The 13,510-nt window shown below is 36.3% G+C and overlaps 1 protein-coding gene across 1 annotated transcript in view; it reads right to left on the bottom strand.

The window, feature by feature from the left end:
- Nucleotides 1-1,569, bottom strand: part of SPEF2 (sperm flagellar and cilia associated 2) — a 174,576-nt gene extending 173,007 nt beyond the window's left edge. Inside the window, exon 1 of the mRNA XM_022599378.3 lies at nucleotides 1,346-1,569. Coding sequence (XP_022455086.2) covers nucleotides 1,346-1,403 — 58 coding nt within the window. The 5' untranslated portion in view covers nucleotides 1,404-1,569. The remainder of the gene's footprint in view (nucleotides 1-1,345) is intronic.
- Between the last annotated feature and the right edge of the window lie 11,941 nt (nucleotides 1,570-13,510).

The raw sequence follows: 13,510 nt of genomic DNA, 5'->3' as shown, positions 1-13,510 counted from the left end.
ATACAACAGAGTCTTAGGGACTTGAGCAAAGGGTGCGGTTTTTATTAATCAAGTAAATAAGCCAAATTAAACTCAGCAATTTATAACTGCTTTTCTTCGGAAGAGTATATCTTAAGGGCATGTTATTACATTTTGGCTCCTATGGTGAGAAAGAAATATGAAAAGAAAAATGCTAAACGCCACCCTGAGATCAGCATCATATTTTAGGTGAGGAACAGTCAGAGACACATGGGATGATCATAGAATCCTGGGGAAAAAAGTTACTGCGGTTCCCAGGGCATGTGCCGGTGGTGGTTTGGCAAAGAAAAAATCCGGGTTTTATGCCTCAAGAAAGGCAACTGGAGAAGCTCCAAAGTTAAAGATCTTAAACGCTGATAACAAATACTGTGTGGCTGCAGAGACATGACTGATCTAGCAAATTCTGTGGATGACTTAAGACTTAAGGTTGAGTTGGCACTATTGCCCCTCTGGTAGCAAGTTGGCATTATGCAAGGATGCTTCTGGGAAAAACAGACTGAAATGATTCGGTCTGAAAACCTCTTGCTTTGAGCAAAAACATTACCAGCTGGAAAATGAACTGCTTAAGAGACAACAGAAAGAAGTTGAAAGGGGGGGTAGTGCTATTCTGAATTTTGACTGTCACAGAAGGTGCCAACATGTAAAACTGCCTCTGTGGTTGTGAGATTTAGAAACTTGGGGCGGCAACTTCATGGCTCGGGGAATATCAGGTTAGTGAAGAAGGTCAGCTTTGGGAAGAGTGAAAAGTGGTCAGAAGCAGCTAATGTGTACATTTGAGCTAAGACTGCTGAAATTTGTAAAAGTTAATATATTCTGCATTAACTCATTTCACACACCCTCCTCTCCTGCGAGGCAGTTAGGTATGGCAAGTATGACTGGATCTGTTTTATACTGGAGGAAACACACTGGAAGAAGGAGAAGGTATTGTAACTTGTCCAGGGGCACACATTTAGTAGCGTGGTAGCTGGCTTTCAGGCTTCATATTTCGTTGGCTTTGTACCACACCACGCTTGAGTGTGAAAGGAGCAATGTCAGGGCCAGACGATAGAGTTCAGAAAATTCTTCTCTCCAAAGGAGCAAGGGAGCCCTCCCTGAAGCCTCTGATGGCTGAGCACCACGGTAGGTCAGAACCTGCGGGATTGGGACCACCATGATGATGGATACCTCTGAGCGGCAGAGCGGAGGCGGGAGAAGCCCTGCAGCGGCTGAGGTGAGCCGTAGCGGGCAGCTAGCGCCTGCCACGCCGCCACCTTCCATCAGCGCGCCGCGCTCCAGGCTCCGCGCCCCCCTCGCCCCCGGCCCGCTCTCCCCAGGCTGTGACACTCACTCACGGTCTGGGACACCTTCAACTCCTGGTTGAGCCACTGGCACAGGATCTCCGACATGGCTCGGCCTGCGCCTCCCACCGCAGGCAGGTGCCAGGAACGCGCGGGAAACCCAGTCAGCCCGCCCGCGTCCTCCTGTTGCTAAGGGCGACCCGTTGCTAAGGAAGCGTCTCCAGGCCAGAGCTAAGGGAGAAGGCTGGGAGAAGAAGGGCGCCAGAGTCCAGCCGAGGAGAACAGAAAATCGTGACTTGCCCCCTGCTGGCGGGTAAGACCTGGATGTGCGCAAGCGCAGTGGGCTTCGAAGGCCGGGAGACGGCGGTGCGGACCTTCAAGAGCGCTAAGTTAGCAGAAGTGGGGTGCGGAGGGGCGAAGCAGGGAAGCTAGTGGACTGAGCAAGGGGTTCTTGGACAAGCAGAAAGAGAAAGAAAGAGTCTTGATTGAAAGGGAATTCTTTTCTGCCTGTCTGTCTCTCAGAGAAACCTATGGAAGGTCCTACTCGAATGGCCAGTTTTAATTGCTACATTGTATGGGCTACGCATATAGAATAGGTCTTATTCATCTTATTCTGAACGCAGGAAGCATTCAAGTTTTGTCGGTGGTGGTGACAGAACTAACATTTAGGGTAATTCACATCTTTATATTGTTTTGAGAGGTGAATGTTTAATGAGCTTCTTTTCTGGTCAGTTTTGCCTTCCAGGTAATATTTTAAATTGTATTTTGAGAAAGACTCTCACTTTGCCCAAACCCGAGTCAGCCTCCTCTGAGCCCTCTTCCCTCTGAGGTCCCACCCTGAACTCTGTCCTTGGCCCCTTTGTCAAGTTTTAGCAAAAATCCTGCTGGATCAGTTTAGTGAAAATCCCCCACCCATATCTGATCTAATACCTCATTCCTCACCCTTGATAGCTGATCATTCTGGCCTGTCTTCAGCAAGGATCCTGTCAAGTTAGTTTAGCCTTTAGCCCTGCTGTTTCCTCTTAGTAGTTTTCCACCCATAGACCCAACCCTGCTCCTTGGCTGTAAATCCCCACTTTTCCTTGTTGTATTCAGAATTCAGCCCAAACTCTATCCCCTGCTGCAAAACCTCACTGCAGTAGTCCCTTGAATGAAGTCTTCCTTATGGTCTTTAACAATGGTAAGAAAAATTTTCCTTTAATAATTTCTACAAGTTTAGATAGAATAATGGGAAAAATTATATACATATATAATAGTATATATATGTATGTCACAAATATAAGGAATTTTCCCCCTAAAAGCTTGGATACATCAAATTATGATTCTTTTAAACTGTAAGAATAATAACAGTAATGTCCTAATAGAAGAAATGTCTTTTAAGATTAATCTGAAATTGATCCATGTGTCCTGATTGGATAAAAGTTTAGTACTATTTCACTGTTGACTTTACTTAACTTTGAAATCTCCTATCCCATGAGTTTCCTCACATCCAACACAGCAGGCATAACTAAATACAATGGGAATTCTGAGGGAGATTTATTGCCAGCAGAATTGGAGCCTGATGCATTTAATATGTCTCACATTAGAGTTATCCAGATTCGGAAAACAGCCTCTATAGCTTGGGGGAATATATCTAAATAACCTTTATCCATTGGAAATAAGTCATCCCTGAAAATGCTTCTAAGGGATGAATACCTGCCTGGAAATGACCTCCAAGACACTCCTGCTGCTTGTCATCCCAGTAGTATATTTAAACTGAAGACTAGTGTTACACATTTATTAAGAAGTTCCAAGCTTTAATTTCAGTCTATAAAGCCTGGGGGATAGAAACCAATGTTTTCTAGATTGCTGAGAAAATTGCTTTTGGGGAAGGATGTAGATGAGGGTGCATCGAATTCCACAGCTGCACCAGAAGAGAATGCCTGAGCTCATAAACCATCCATAGCTATGTGCTATTATTCCCACGTCAGAGCAAAATATTTCTGTGCCCATCTGTAGGAGCTGTTTGGTTGTTGTTTGCTTCAAAGAGTTATTTGTAGTGTTTGTCTTTGGAACCCAGCTCCCAGTCTGCCAATGTGGTATTTTGGAAAAGAAGTTTTTATACAGAATTTAGATAAATGAAGAACAGACACTACAAAATTAAGGCAAAGTCTTTCATTTCACAAAAAAAGCATGATAATTTTTTTCAGTTCCTAAAGCATCCCACTTGAAAGTGATCTGACATTAAAATATTAATGAAAATTTTGAGCTATTACTGAAATACATGCATTTTACTGTGTGTTTTTTCTTGAAATTGGTACTTTAGTTATTATTCCAAGTTTACCATTAAATCTATTGTCTTTCCATTGAAATCCCAGCTCTGGGCAAGGTTTCTAGCACTGCTCATGTTGGAGTTTTGCATTAATATGATATGTGACTTGTTTGTTTCCCCATGTGGAATCAGCTGGGAGAGGAGATGATTAAAGAAATGGACAGTTTCCCATCTGTTCTTGAGATGGCATCCTTATTGTTTTTTTAATTAAATTTTTTGTGTATCTGGATCTTGCATTTAATTGTAACTATCACAGCAATTTTAAAACTAAATTAAAAATTTATTTTTTAAAACATTACCTGTCATTTATTTATAAATCCTTATTTATTCTTTGTAAATAGTCCAGGATGGATTACAAAGAGTTATCTTGAGACCACAAGTTGGCTTGAAAGGTCCTGCTGTGTACCAAAATGAAATACACCTTATTCTTTTAAAAAATAATTGCAACATTTTCATAAATAGAATTTTACACTATCAATAAAGCCCAAGCTTTGGAATCAGACACACCTGGCTCTAGATGTTTGCTTTTGATCCAACTAGTTTTTTGACTTTGGAAAAACTACTAAACTTCTGAGGCTCAGTTCCTTGTCTGTAGAACAAGGACATCAATATTTGTTTGACAGGGTTATGAGGATTAAATGAGAAATTGCACATATTAATGTCTGACTCATGGTAGATGCTAAACGTTTCTTTCCTTTTCTCCTGAGGCTATATGAATTTTTCCATTACATTGCTGGTTGGCTTAGTTTTGAGTAGTTTAGATTTGCTTATAATATTTCAAGAAGTTTTTGAGACATTTATTTCATAAATCTGCTTTGATTTTATTTATTACTAATTCAATATTTATACATACATAAGTATATATACATAGATGGATTTTTAGAAAATCTTATTTGGTCCTCTACATATGTCTTGCATGCATTTCTTCATTTGTCTCTCATCACCTTAGATCATTCTCTCATTCCCTCTCCTCGACATGTTTTGCAATGTCCTTGCTCACTTTATATTCATTAATTCAACAAATGTTTCCCCTAGTGCCCACAATTAGCAGCCAAGCCAGATTTCCCTGTCTCTTCCCCTCTGGTCACTCTCTGCAACCAGTCCAGTTCATATTCCTTCTCTACTCTTCAACTCAGACACTTTCATGAATTTCACGAGAGCAGCATTTACTGCCTGTGGGTTTTGACCTCTTAAAAGAATATGTAATTCCTATAGTGGATCATGTCAGAATCCTTTAAAAATGAAACAGTGAAGAATACAATGGAACAGAAAATATCAGAGGGCATTTCATGTAGGGAGGGTGAAGGTAAGGTGGGGATGGAAACATTTTTGGAGCCACTGTCCTGGAGGAAAAAGACCCCATTGGAGGTTCTTTACAATCTAGCTTCAATCCAAACTTAACTGTAAGCCACAAATTCCCTTTAGACAACTTGCTCACATTTCTTTACTATATCCCACTTTTCCCATCTCTATGTTCTCTCTTTGCAAAAAAGGCAGCTTCCTATCTCAGCCAATTCTACCTGTCCTTCAGGGTCCAGCTCATCAGTTACCACCTTCACAAAACCTCCTATTCTTTCCATCATCCCAATCCCTTCTCAATTCTGAAAGCTCAGAATAAGTGCTTTCCTTTCAACTTTCATCCAAGACACCTAACTCTTACCAACTACCCATAACTTGGCCAACAACTCAGTTTTGCAATCTTCTAATGTCTTTCTCAACACATTTTCAAACAAGTATTGATTTAGGTTAATATTATTTGTGGCAAATAACTATAATGCTGTGAGAATTTAATTGTTGCAAAATTCTTGAGGTCTTTTCTATTGAAGCAGATATAACCTTTTCTTTTATGTGTCATATTTTCCAGGCCACATGATTTGTCTTATATATGGGTTGTGCCTTTCTCAGGCAAACACTTAAATTTTCAATCTTAGAGAGCAATCAGATTTGAAACAATATCGAGTTAAAAACAAAGCAAAATAAGACAAATAACTTGGTACCATATGAGAAAAAGTGAGTCATATGTTCTATGACTGAGATAAGCCAAAGTTCATTTGTCAGAATTCTTGCTTTAATTTCTTATTTTCCCATTTTGAAGTTTTCAGAGAAACCAAAACACCTTTAGTACCTTAAATTTAGAGCCATGAATTCATTTCTTACTTTTTCCTTCCCCAGAAAAAAAATAACCATTGCCAGTAAACCCTCTTAGTTTTGCTGAATCTGATCAAATTATTCTTATTGCAACATTGCATTTGTGCACATAGGCCCACATCCTTATCTCTCTCATGGAATATGCTTTAGAGCAGACTGGATCTCTACATGTGCCAAGTTTGACAACTAACTCCACTGTAGTTTCTCTGTAAATGAATAATTTCCAGAGAATTACAGTTTTGATTAATTGAGTAATTCTTGAAAGTCATTATCCTATATACTTCTACTCTTTTTTAAAAAATACATTTATTTATTTATTTTTGGCTGTGTTGGGTCTTCACTGCTGTGTGTGGGCTTTCTCTAGTTGAGGCGAGCAGGGGCTACTCTTCGTTGCGGGCTCTCATTGCAGTGGCTTTTCTTGTTGCGGAGCACGGGCTCTAGGTGCACAAGCTTCAGTAGTTGTGGTGCACAGGCTCTAGGGCGTGCAGGCTTCAGTAGTTGTGGCACACAGGCTCAGTAGTTATGGTTTGCAGGCTCTAGAGTGCAGGATCAGTAGTTGTGGCACATGGGCTTGGTTGCTCCGTGGCATGTGAGATCTTCTTGGACCGAGGATTAAACCCGTGTCCCCTGCATTGGCAGGCAAATTCTTAACCACTGCACCACCAGGGAAGTCCCTATACTACTCTTGATGGGATCTTTTTTTATTATGATTCCAATTTTTCATATGCAGATAAAGACTTATCCTATTATTTCTGAATACTTCTGGCAGTCTAATCTTCCTTCATCATGCTATTCCTTCCTTATACATTACAAAACTGCAGTGGTTCCCCACCTCCTGTTAAAAGTATATGCCAGCCTTTCCAGACACTCCAGAATCTCTAATTCCACACATTTCATCATGAATAACAATATACTATACCAATTCCTGACTCTTCTTCCTGACCAATTGCACCAAAGCCTACTCTTTCATTCAAGTCAGATTTCTTTTTTGAGATTATTATTGACAGCCCTAATTGGTAACCTTTTCCTCTCAATTCCAGTGGGCTAAAATGTACCAGTAGAATCTCAGATATCTGAATACATGTATTGCTTTTCATTTTCAGATATACAGAACCTAGAAAAATTTTCACAGACCCAAACCTACAACTGTCAAAATGCTCACTCAGTAAATATTGTGAATCTATGTATGCCAACAGGATGTTTAACATGTACCACTCATTTTAGCACCTATATTTATGTTGTATAATTTGTTTTTGTTCTGTGTCACAGGCTAGGTCCCATTCCTCTGTACTTAGGACAATGATGATCACAAAGGGACATGTGAACATAAGAATTGCTTCTTCCCATGTTCTGCTTCTGGTTATGACCATGATGGAATTAAGAGTATCATGCTTCCCATCCACTGTAATCAATTATAAAACTAGAAAAATATATAAAGCAAGTTTTCAGGCAGTGGACATATAGTACACAGTCTCCCCAGATTTCTTCCTGGGGGATATTTCCTGACTGTAACTTGAAGAAATGGACACTAAACAGAGGGAAAATGTCTCACTAGGTGGAGGAAACAGAGATTGGAGTTTCAGGCTGAAGAAGCAGCTGGAATTTATGGGATAGAATAATGGAGTAGAAGAAGCTATGTACAGAAGTAGCTCTAGACATTAGCTCAGTGTCTCCTTGGATCTGGTCAAAAACAAGCCTTCCCATGCGCAGGGGGATTGGGAGCTGATTGGACATTCTGGAAGTTTCACACTTCTAGAAGTGACTGGAGTTTCAACCTGCCAAAGTGGAGAAACCTCACTAAAGACTCTGAAAATTAGGGTGAGAACCCAGAAAGAAAAGACGTCTTTCATTGTAGGGATACTTTAACCGTAACATACGAGTTAACAAAGCCTAAAAAGAAATTCTAGTAAGATAAAGTTGATTATCCAATAAATTAACTGCCAACCAGAAAAAAAAAATACCTTAATCTTTACAGGAAGACAACAAATTTTAGAGTTTCAGCAATGTAGCATCTTTGATGTCAAGCAGTCAAGAAGCAGAAAAATGTGACCCATAATCAGAAAAAAAAAAAAATCAAAAGAAACAGACTCAGAAATGACACAGATGTTGGAATTAGCAGACAAAGACAATAAACAACTGTACAAAATATAAATATTTTAAGGATGTAAATGAAAATATGGATGTAATATGTGAACAGATACAGAAGCCAAGCAGTGCAATGGAAATTAGTTTTTTTAAAAATAGATGGAAGTTCTACATCTGAAAAATCTTTTTCCTAAAATGTGAAATGTATTGGATGAACTTAACAGTAGATTGGAGACTTTAGAAGAAAATATAAATGAACTTGAAGTAAGACACTAGAAACTATCCAAACTAAGTACAAAGAGTAAAAAATCTGAAAAAAAAATAAACAGAGCTCCAGTGACCTATGGAAAAATATCAAAAATTCTAATATGTGTGACTGAAGATTCAAAAGAAGAGAAAAGAGATATTGGCGCAGAAAAAAAATCTTTGAACATACAATGGCCATTTTCTGAATTGGATTAAAAATATATATACATATACAATTATAATATTCATATAATTTCACAAATAGGAAAAACACAAAGGCTTATTGTCAAATGTCAAGTTGTCAAATTGCATAAAGATAAAGAATAAGAGAAAACCTTAAAGTACATAGAGAAGAAAAAAATATTACATACACTAGAGGAAAGCAATGAGAAGAATGACAGCTGATGGAATTAAAGAAATGCAAACCAGGAGACAATAGAATATCCTTAGAGTAGTGAAAGAAAAAACCTTCAACCCATAATTCCATATCCAGCAAAAATAATCCCTCAACAATGAATGCAAAATGAAGACATTTTCAGATAAAAAAAGCTGAGGAAATTTGATACCAGCAGACCTGCACTGTAAGGATGTTAAAGTAAATTCTTCAGGCTTAAGGAAAATGGTACCTCATGAAAACTCATATCTACATAAAGGAAGGAAGAACACTGGAAATGGGGAATGTATTGGTTAATAAATATGAAAGACTTTTTTCTTGTCTCCTACTTTTTAAAGGCAATCAATGAATGCATGTACAATAACAATGTATTTTGGTGTTTATAACATATACAGAAGTAAATATATATGCCACCAATATGGCACAATGAAAGAGAGGGGAGTAAGCAGAACTATATTATTGTAAAGTTCTTAACAATAACTTAAGGCACTGTATAGTATAAATTAAGGTGTATATTAATAAATTCTGGTTACATATTTAATCCTTAAAGCAACCCACTAAATTTTTTAATGATATAGTTAAAAAGCTGGCAGAGAAAATTCAGGAAAACTAAGCAAATACTTAAGTCAACAGCTTGTAGGAAAAGAGGGAAAAAGGAATAAGAAAAAATGGGACAATTATAAAATAAGTAGAAATATAATAGACTTAAACCCAAATGCATCAATAATTTCATTGTACATGAATTAAACAATTAAAATACATAGATCAACAAATTTGATTTTTTAAAAAAACAAGACCCAAATGTATATTGTTTAAAAGAAATGCACTTTAAATATAGAGATACAGATAAGTTAAAAGTAAAATTGTGGAGAAACACTTTATTATGTTAACATCATTCCTGAGAAAGCTAAAGTGGAATCAGTTTCTGACAAAGTAGACTTCAAGACAGGAGTATTGTTAAAGTTAAAGAGATACACTTCATAAGATATTAAAAGTTAATTAATCAAAAATATATATAATAATCCCAAATACCTAAATGTGAAGCCAGATACTATAAAACTCTTAGAGGAAAACATAGACATAACACTCTCTGACATATACCGCAGCAATATTTTTTGTGATCCACCTCCTAGAGTAATTTAAATAAAAACAGAAATAAACAAACGGGACCTAATCAGACTTAAAAGCTTTTGCACAGCAAAGGCAACCATAAACAAAATGAAACGACAACCCACAGATTGGGAGAAAATATTTGCAAATGAAGCGACTGACAAGGGATTAATCTCCAAAATATATAAACAGCTCATGCAGCTCAATGTCAAAAAAATAAACAACCCAATTGAAAAATGGGCAGAAGATCTAAATAGACATTTCTCCAAAGTAGACATACAGATGGCCAAAAAGCACATGAAAAGATGCTCAACATCACTAATTATTAGAGAAATGCAAATCAAAACTACAATGAGGTATCACCTCTCTCTGGTCAGAATGGCCATCATCAAAAAAATCTACAAACAATAAATGCTGGAGAGGGTGTGGAGAAAAGGGAACCCCCCTACACTGTTGGTGGGAATATATACAACCATTCTGGAAAACAGTATGGAGGTTTCTTAAAAAACTAAATATAGAACTGCCATGTGACCCAGTAATCCCACTCCTGGGCCTATATCTGGAGAAAACCATAATTCGAAAGGGTACATTCAACCCACTGTTCATTGCAGCACTGTTTACAATAGCCAAGACATGGAAGCAACCTAAATGTCCATCGGCAGAGGAGTGGATAAAGATGTTGTAAATATATACAATGAAATATTACTCAGTCATAAAAAAGAATGAAATAATGCCATTTACAGCAACATGTATGGGCCTAGAGATTGTCATACTGAGTGAAGTAAGTCAGACAGAGAAAGACAGATATCATATGATATCACTTATATGTAGAATCTAAAAAAAATGCTACAAATGAATTTATTTACAAAACAGAAATAGAGTCACAGAGGTAGAAAACAAACTTATGGCTAACGGGGGAAAAGGGGGAGGATAAATTGAGAGATTGGGATTGACATATACACACTACTATATATATAAAATAGATAACTAATAAGAACCTACTGTATAGCACAGGGAACTCTACTCAATATTCTGTAATGACCTATATGGGAAAAGAATCTAAAAAAGAGTGGATATATGTATAACTGATTCACTTCGCTGTACACCTGAAACTAACAAAACATTATATATCAACTATAGTCCAATAAAAATTAAATATATATATATAATAATCCTATTTGTCACACAACTAATAATAGAAGCAAAAACTGGCAGAACTAAAGGAAAATTAAAATTATATAAAATTAAAAGTATATGAAATTATATTTGAGACTTTGAAAATTTACTCTTAATCAATAAAGTAAATAAAATATTCTTTAAAGATATAGAAAACCTGAAAAAACACAATATCAAATTAACATAATCGATATTTATAAAATAATATACCTAACAGTATACATTCACCACCCATTTTGAAAGGAAAGAGACATTGAAGGCTGATTAACTACACGGTAGTACAACTAGAAATAGAGGTAGTATAGATTAGGTTGACTCTCTGATGACTTCAAAAATCACATGGAGAAAGTTACTTTTAATTTTTCTTCTCACTATGAATCTGTATTTTCATCACGATGCGTTAGGTTCTACACAGTTAAGCTCTCATTGATTTTTCAAACGTCATCTGTTCACGTTTTTTATTGGTACCTTTCAAATATGTTATCAAAAATTACCATTTCATAATCATTTCCCTAGATTACGAGAAGAAAAGTTTATTGAATTATGTGATATTTTTAGGTCAAAGGAAATCACAATACTAATTTTATAGGAAATATGGAATTAGAGGGAAAGAAATATGATATCTTGGCAGCAATTCAAACATATATGTACTTCATGAAATAAGATATAACCATACTATAGTTACATTCCCTCTTGATTATTTATTTACTTTTTAGCTTTTTTTTTGTTTGTTTGTTTTTGGTTTTTTGTGAAGGGAACTTCTCTGAATGGACAGAGCAATAACAAAAAAAGTTCTTTGGAATGGTTTATAAAACCAAAATAATAATTCCCTTTCATTTAGCAAGAATGAAGGAAGGATGTGTGCTCCATGCTCCAAGTGTGATAATGATTTCCAGACTCTTGGGTTTTACCAGCTGGTAATATTTCAAAAGCAAAGTTGAAAGCCAATGTCAGGTTGACAATTTTCTTTCTTTTTTTTTTTTTCCAAGTAAAAACATAAAAACAAGCACCATATCTTCTCTGGCCATCATTTCACATAGGAAAGAATATTTTACACCAAAAGAAGGATCAGAAAATTTGAGAATGAAGAACAGTACTTTAAACTGAATAGACTTTATGAAAAACCCACAGTATGTTATAATAGACTTGTGAATGTCTTTTTAGATTGGACCTATTGTTGCCAAACTCTGTCCCAGAACCTGATACATAGGTACCACTTGAATCTGGATCCTCAATCTCCATGGTATTTGCAACCTTGCCACATTGGAATGCTGGAGAGCTGGGAGGTTTGTGTGTGTGTGTGTGTGTGTGTGTGTGTGTACATGTTAAAGGCAAAGTATCTGTGGGTACTTTTTTCAGCCTTAGCCAGTTTCTTTTTTTTTTTTGAGTATTATCTATCTTTCTATGTCCTTCAAAAGAATAAATAGAGGGTTAAATGTTGGGGGGAATATTCTTAAGGCCTACATGAAGATTACAAACTTTCATAGAATTTGAAGGTCTTCTATAGGATCAATAGACACCACAGCCACAAACTTTACCTGAGCATTCCACAAAATTCCACATTGTAGGAGACAATTGCCTTTAATAATTCAAATCCCCAAGGAGAAAACAGTTTGCCTTCAGATTATGTGCCACCTTGGAGACAGCTGAATTCTTGTACTACTAAACTGGATGCTTTAAATCATGCATTTTGAATTGCATCAGGAAGTCCAATCCAAAGTAAGGCCTGTAGTTGCTCTGGCTACTAGCAATTTCCATACATATTCTTACATATCTGATCTAAGCATGTGATTAAACTGTCAAATCCTCTAAAAGTTTGAGAAGACTGGCTAGAGGCATGCAAAATAGATCCAGACATTTAAATGAAGCATGAGGTTAACTTCAGTGTTCTTACTTAGTTATCATCTACGGTATTTCACCAAGTTAATAACAGGTCTTCAAAAATTTTATTTATTCCAAACCACTCAGATGTGAGGAAGGCAACTGTGATGAAGTTATAATGAAAACACATCAATATTTGTTAAGGAATTGATTTTTTATTCTTAATTAGTTTTTGAAAAGTGGAACTCAGTGTCCAAGTACTATTAATAATTTGATATATCTACCAGATGGATCTCTGCTTATATTAAATTCCTGCTCGCTTGCCAAATAATTCCTATTAAAGATACTTAGGGTGTCTCCAAAGACAAGGCAGGATTTTAACAGCATCAGGAAATTAATGATTGTAATGTATGCTAAAATTGTGATGATGTGAAGACCAATAATTATATTAAGTTCCATTGCTTTGAAAGTAACATTATTTCGTTAGTCAAGGTGGAATTTTTATTCTGACAAAATGTTCATGAGGATAAGTCTACTGCATATGAATTTAAATAAATTGTCAGTAGAAAATGAAAATATGCTGTATCAGGAAGTCATATCCAAAGAATGGATTCTATCTTTGTCTCTTCATGCTAGCTACTAGCAATTTCCATACCATATTCTTTGATATGTGTATACATATACATATATATTTATATGTGTGTGTGTATAAAACCTTGCATAAAAAATGGAAAGAGAAGAAATTACTGTGCTTATTTCTAGTACAGGTTGAAAATGCATGAGTATTTGGAAGCACAGAATAGACTAACATTACATAAGAAGCCTGTTAAAATATAAGCCCAATGTCTATCATATAATTCTAAAAGCTGCTTTTCTTTGAGTATTTAAAGTTTTTAGAAATCAGGAGCCCTTTGTTAACCCGAA

This window comes from Delphinapterus leucas, chromosome 3 (assembly GCF_059928025.1).
Source record: "Delphinapterus leucas isolate spDelLeu-1000000601 "Yukka" chromosome 3, BTC_Dleu_Yukka2, whole genome shotgun sequence".
NCBI classification, from domain to species: Eukaryota; Metazoa; Chordata; class Mammalia; order Artiodactyla; family Monodontidae; genus Delphinapterus; species Delphinapterus leucas.
This window is presented reverse-complemented; position numbering and strand designations above follow the sequence as displayed.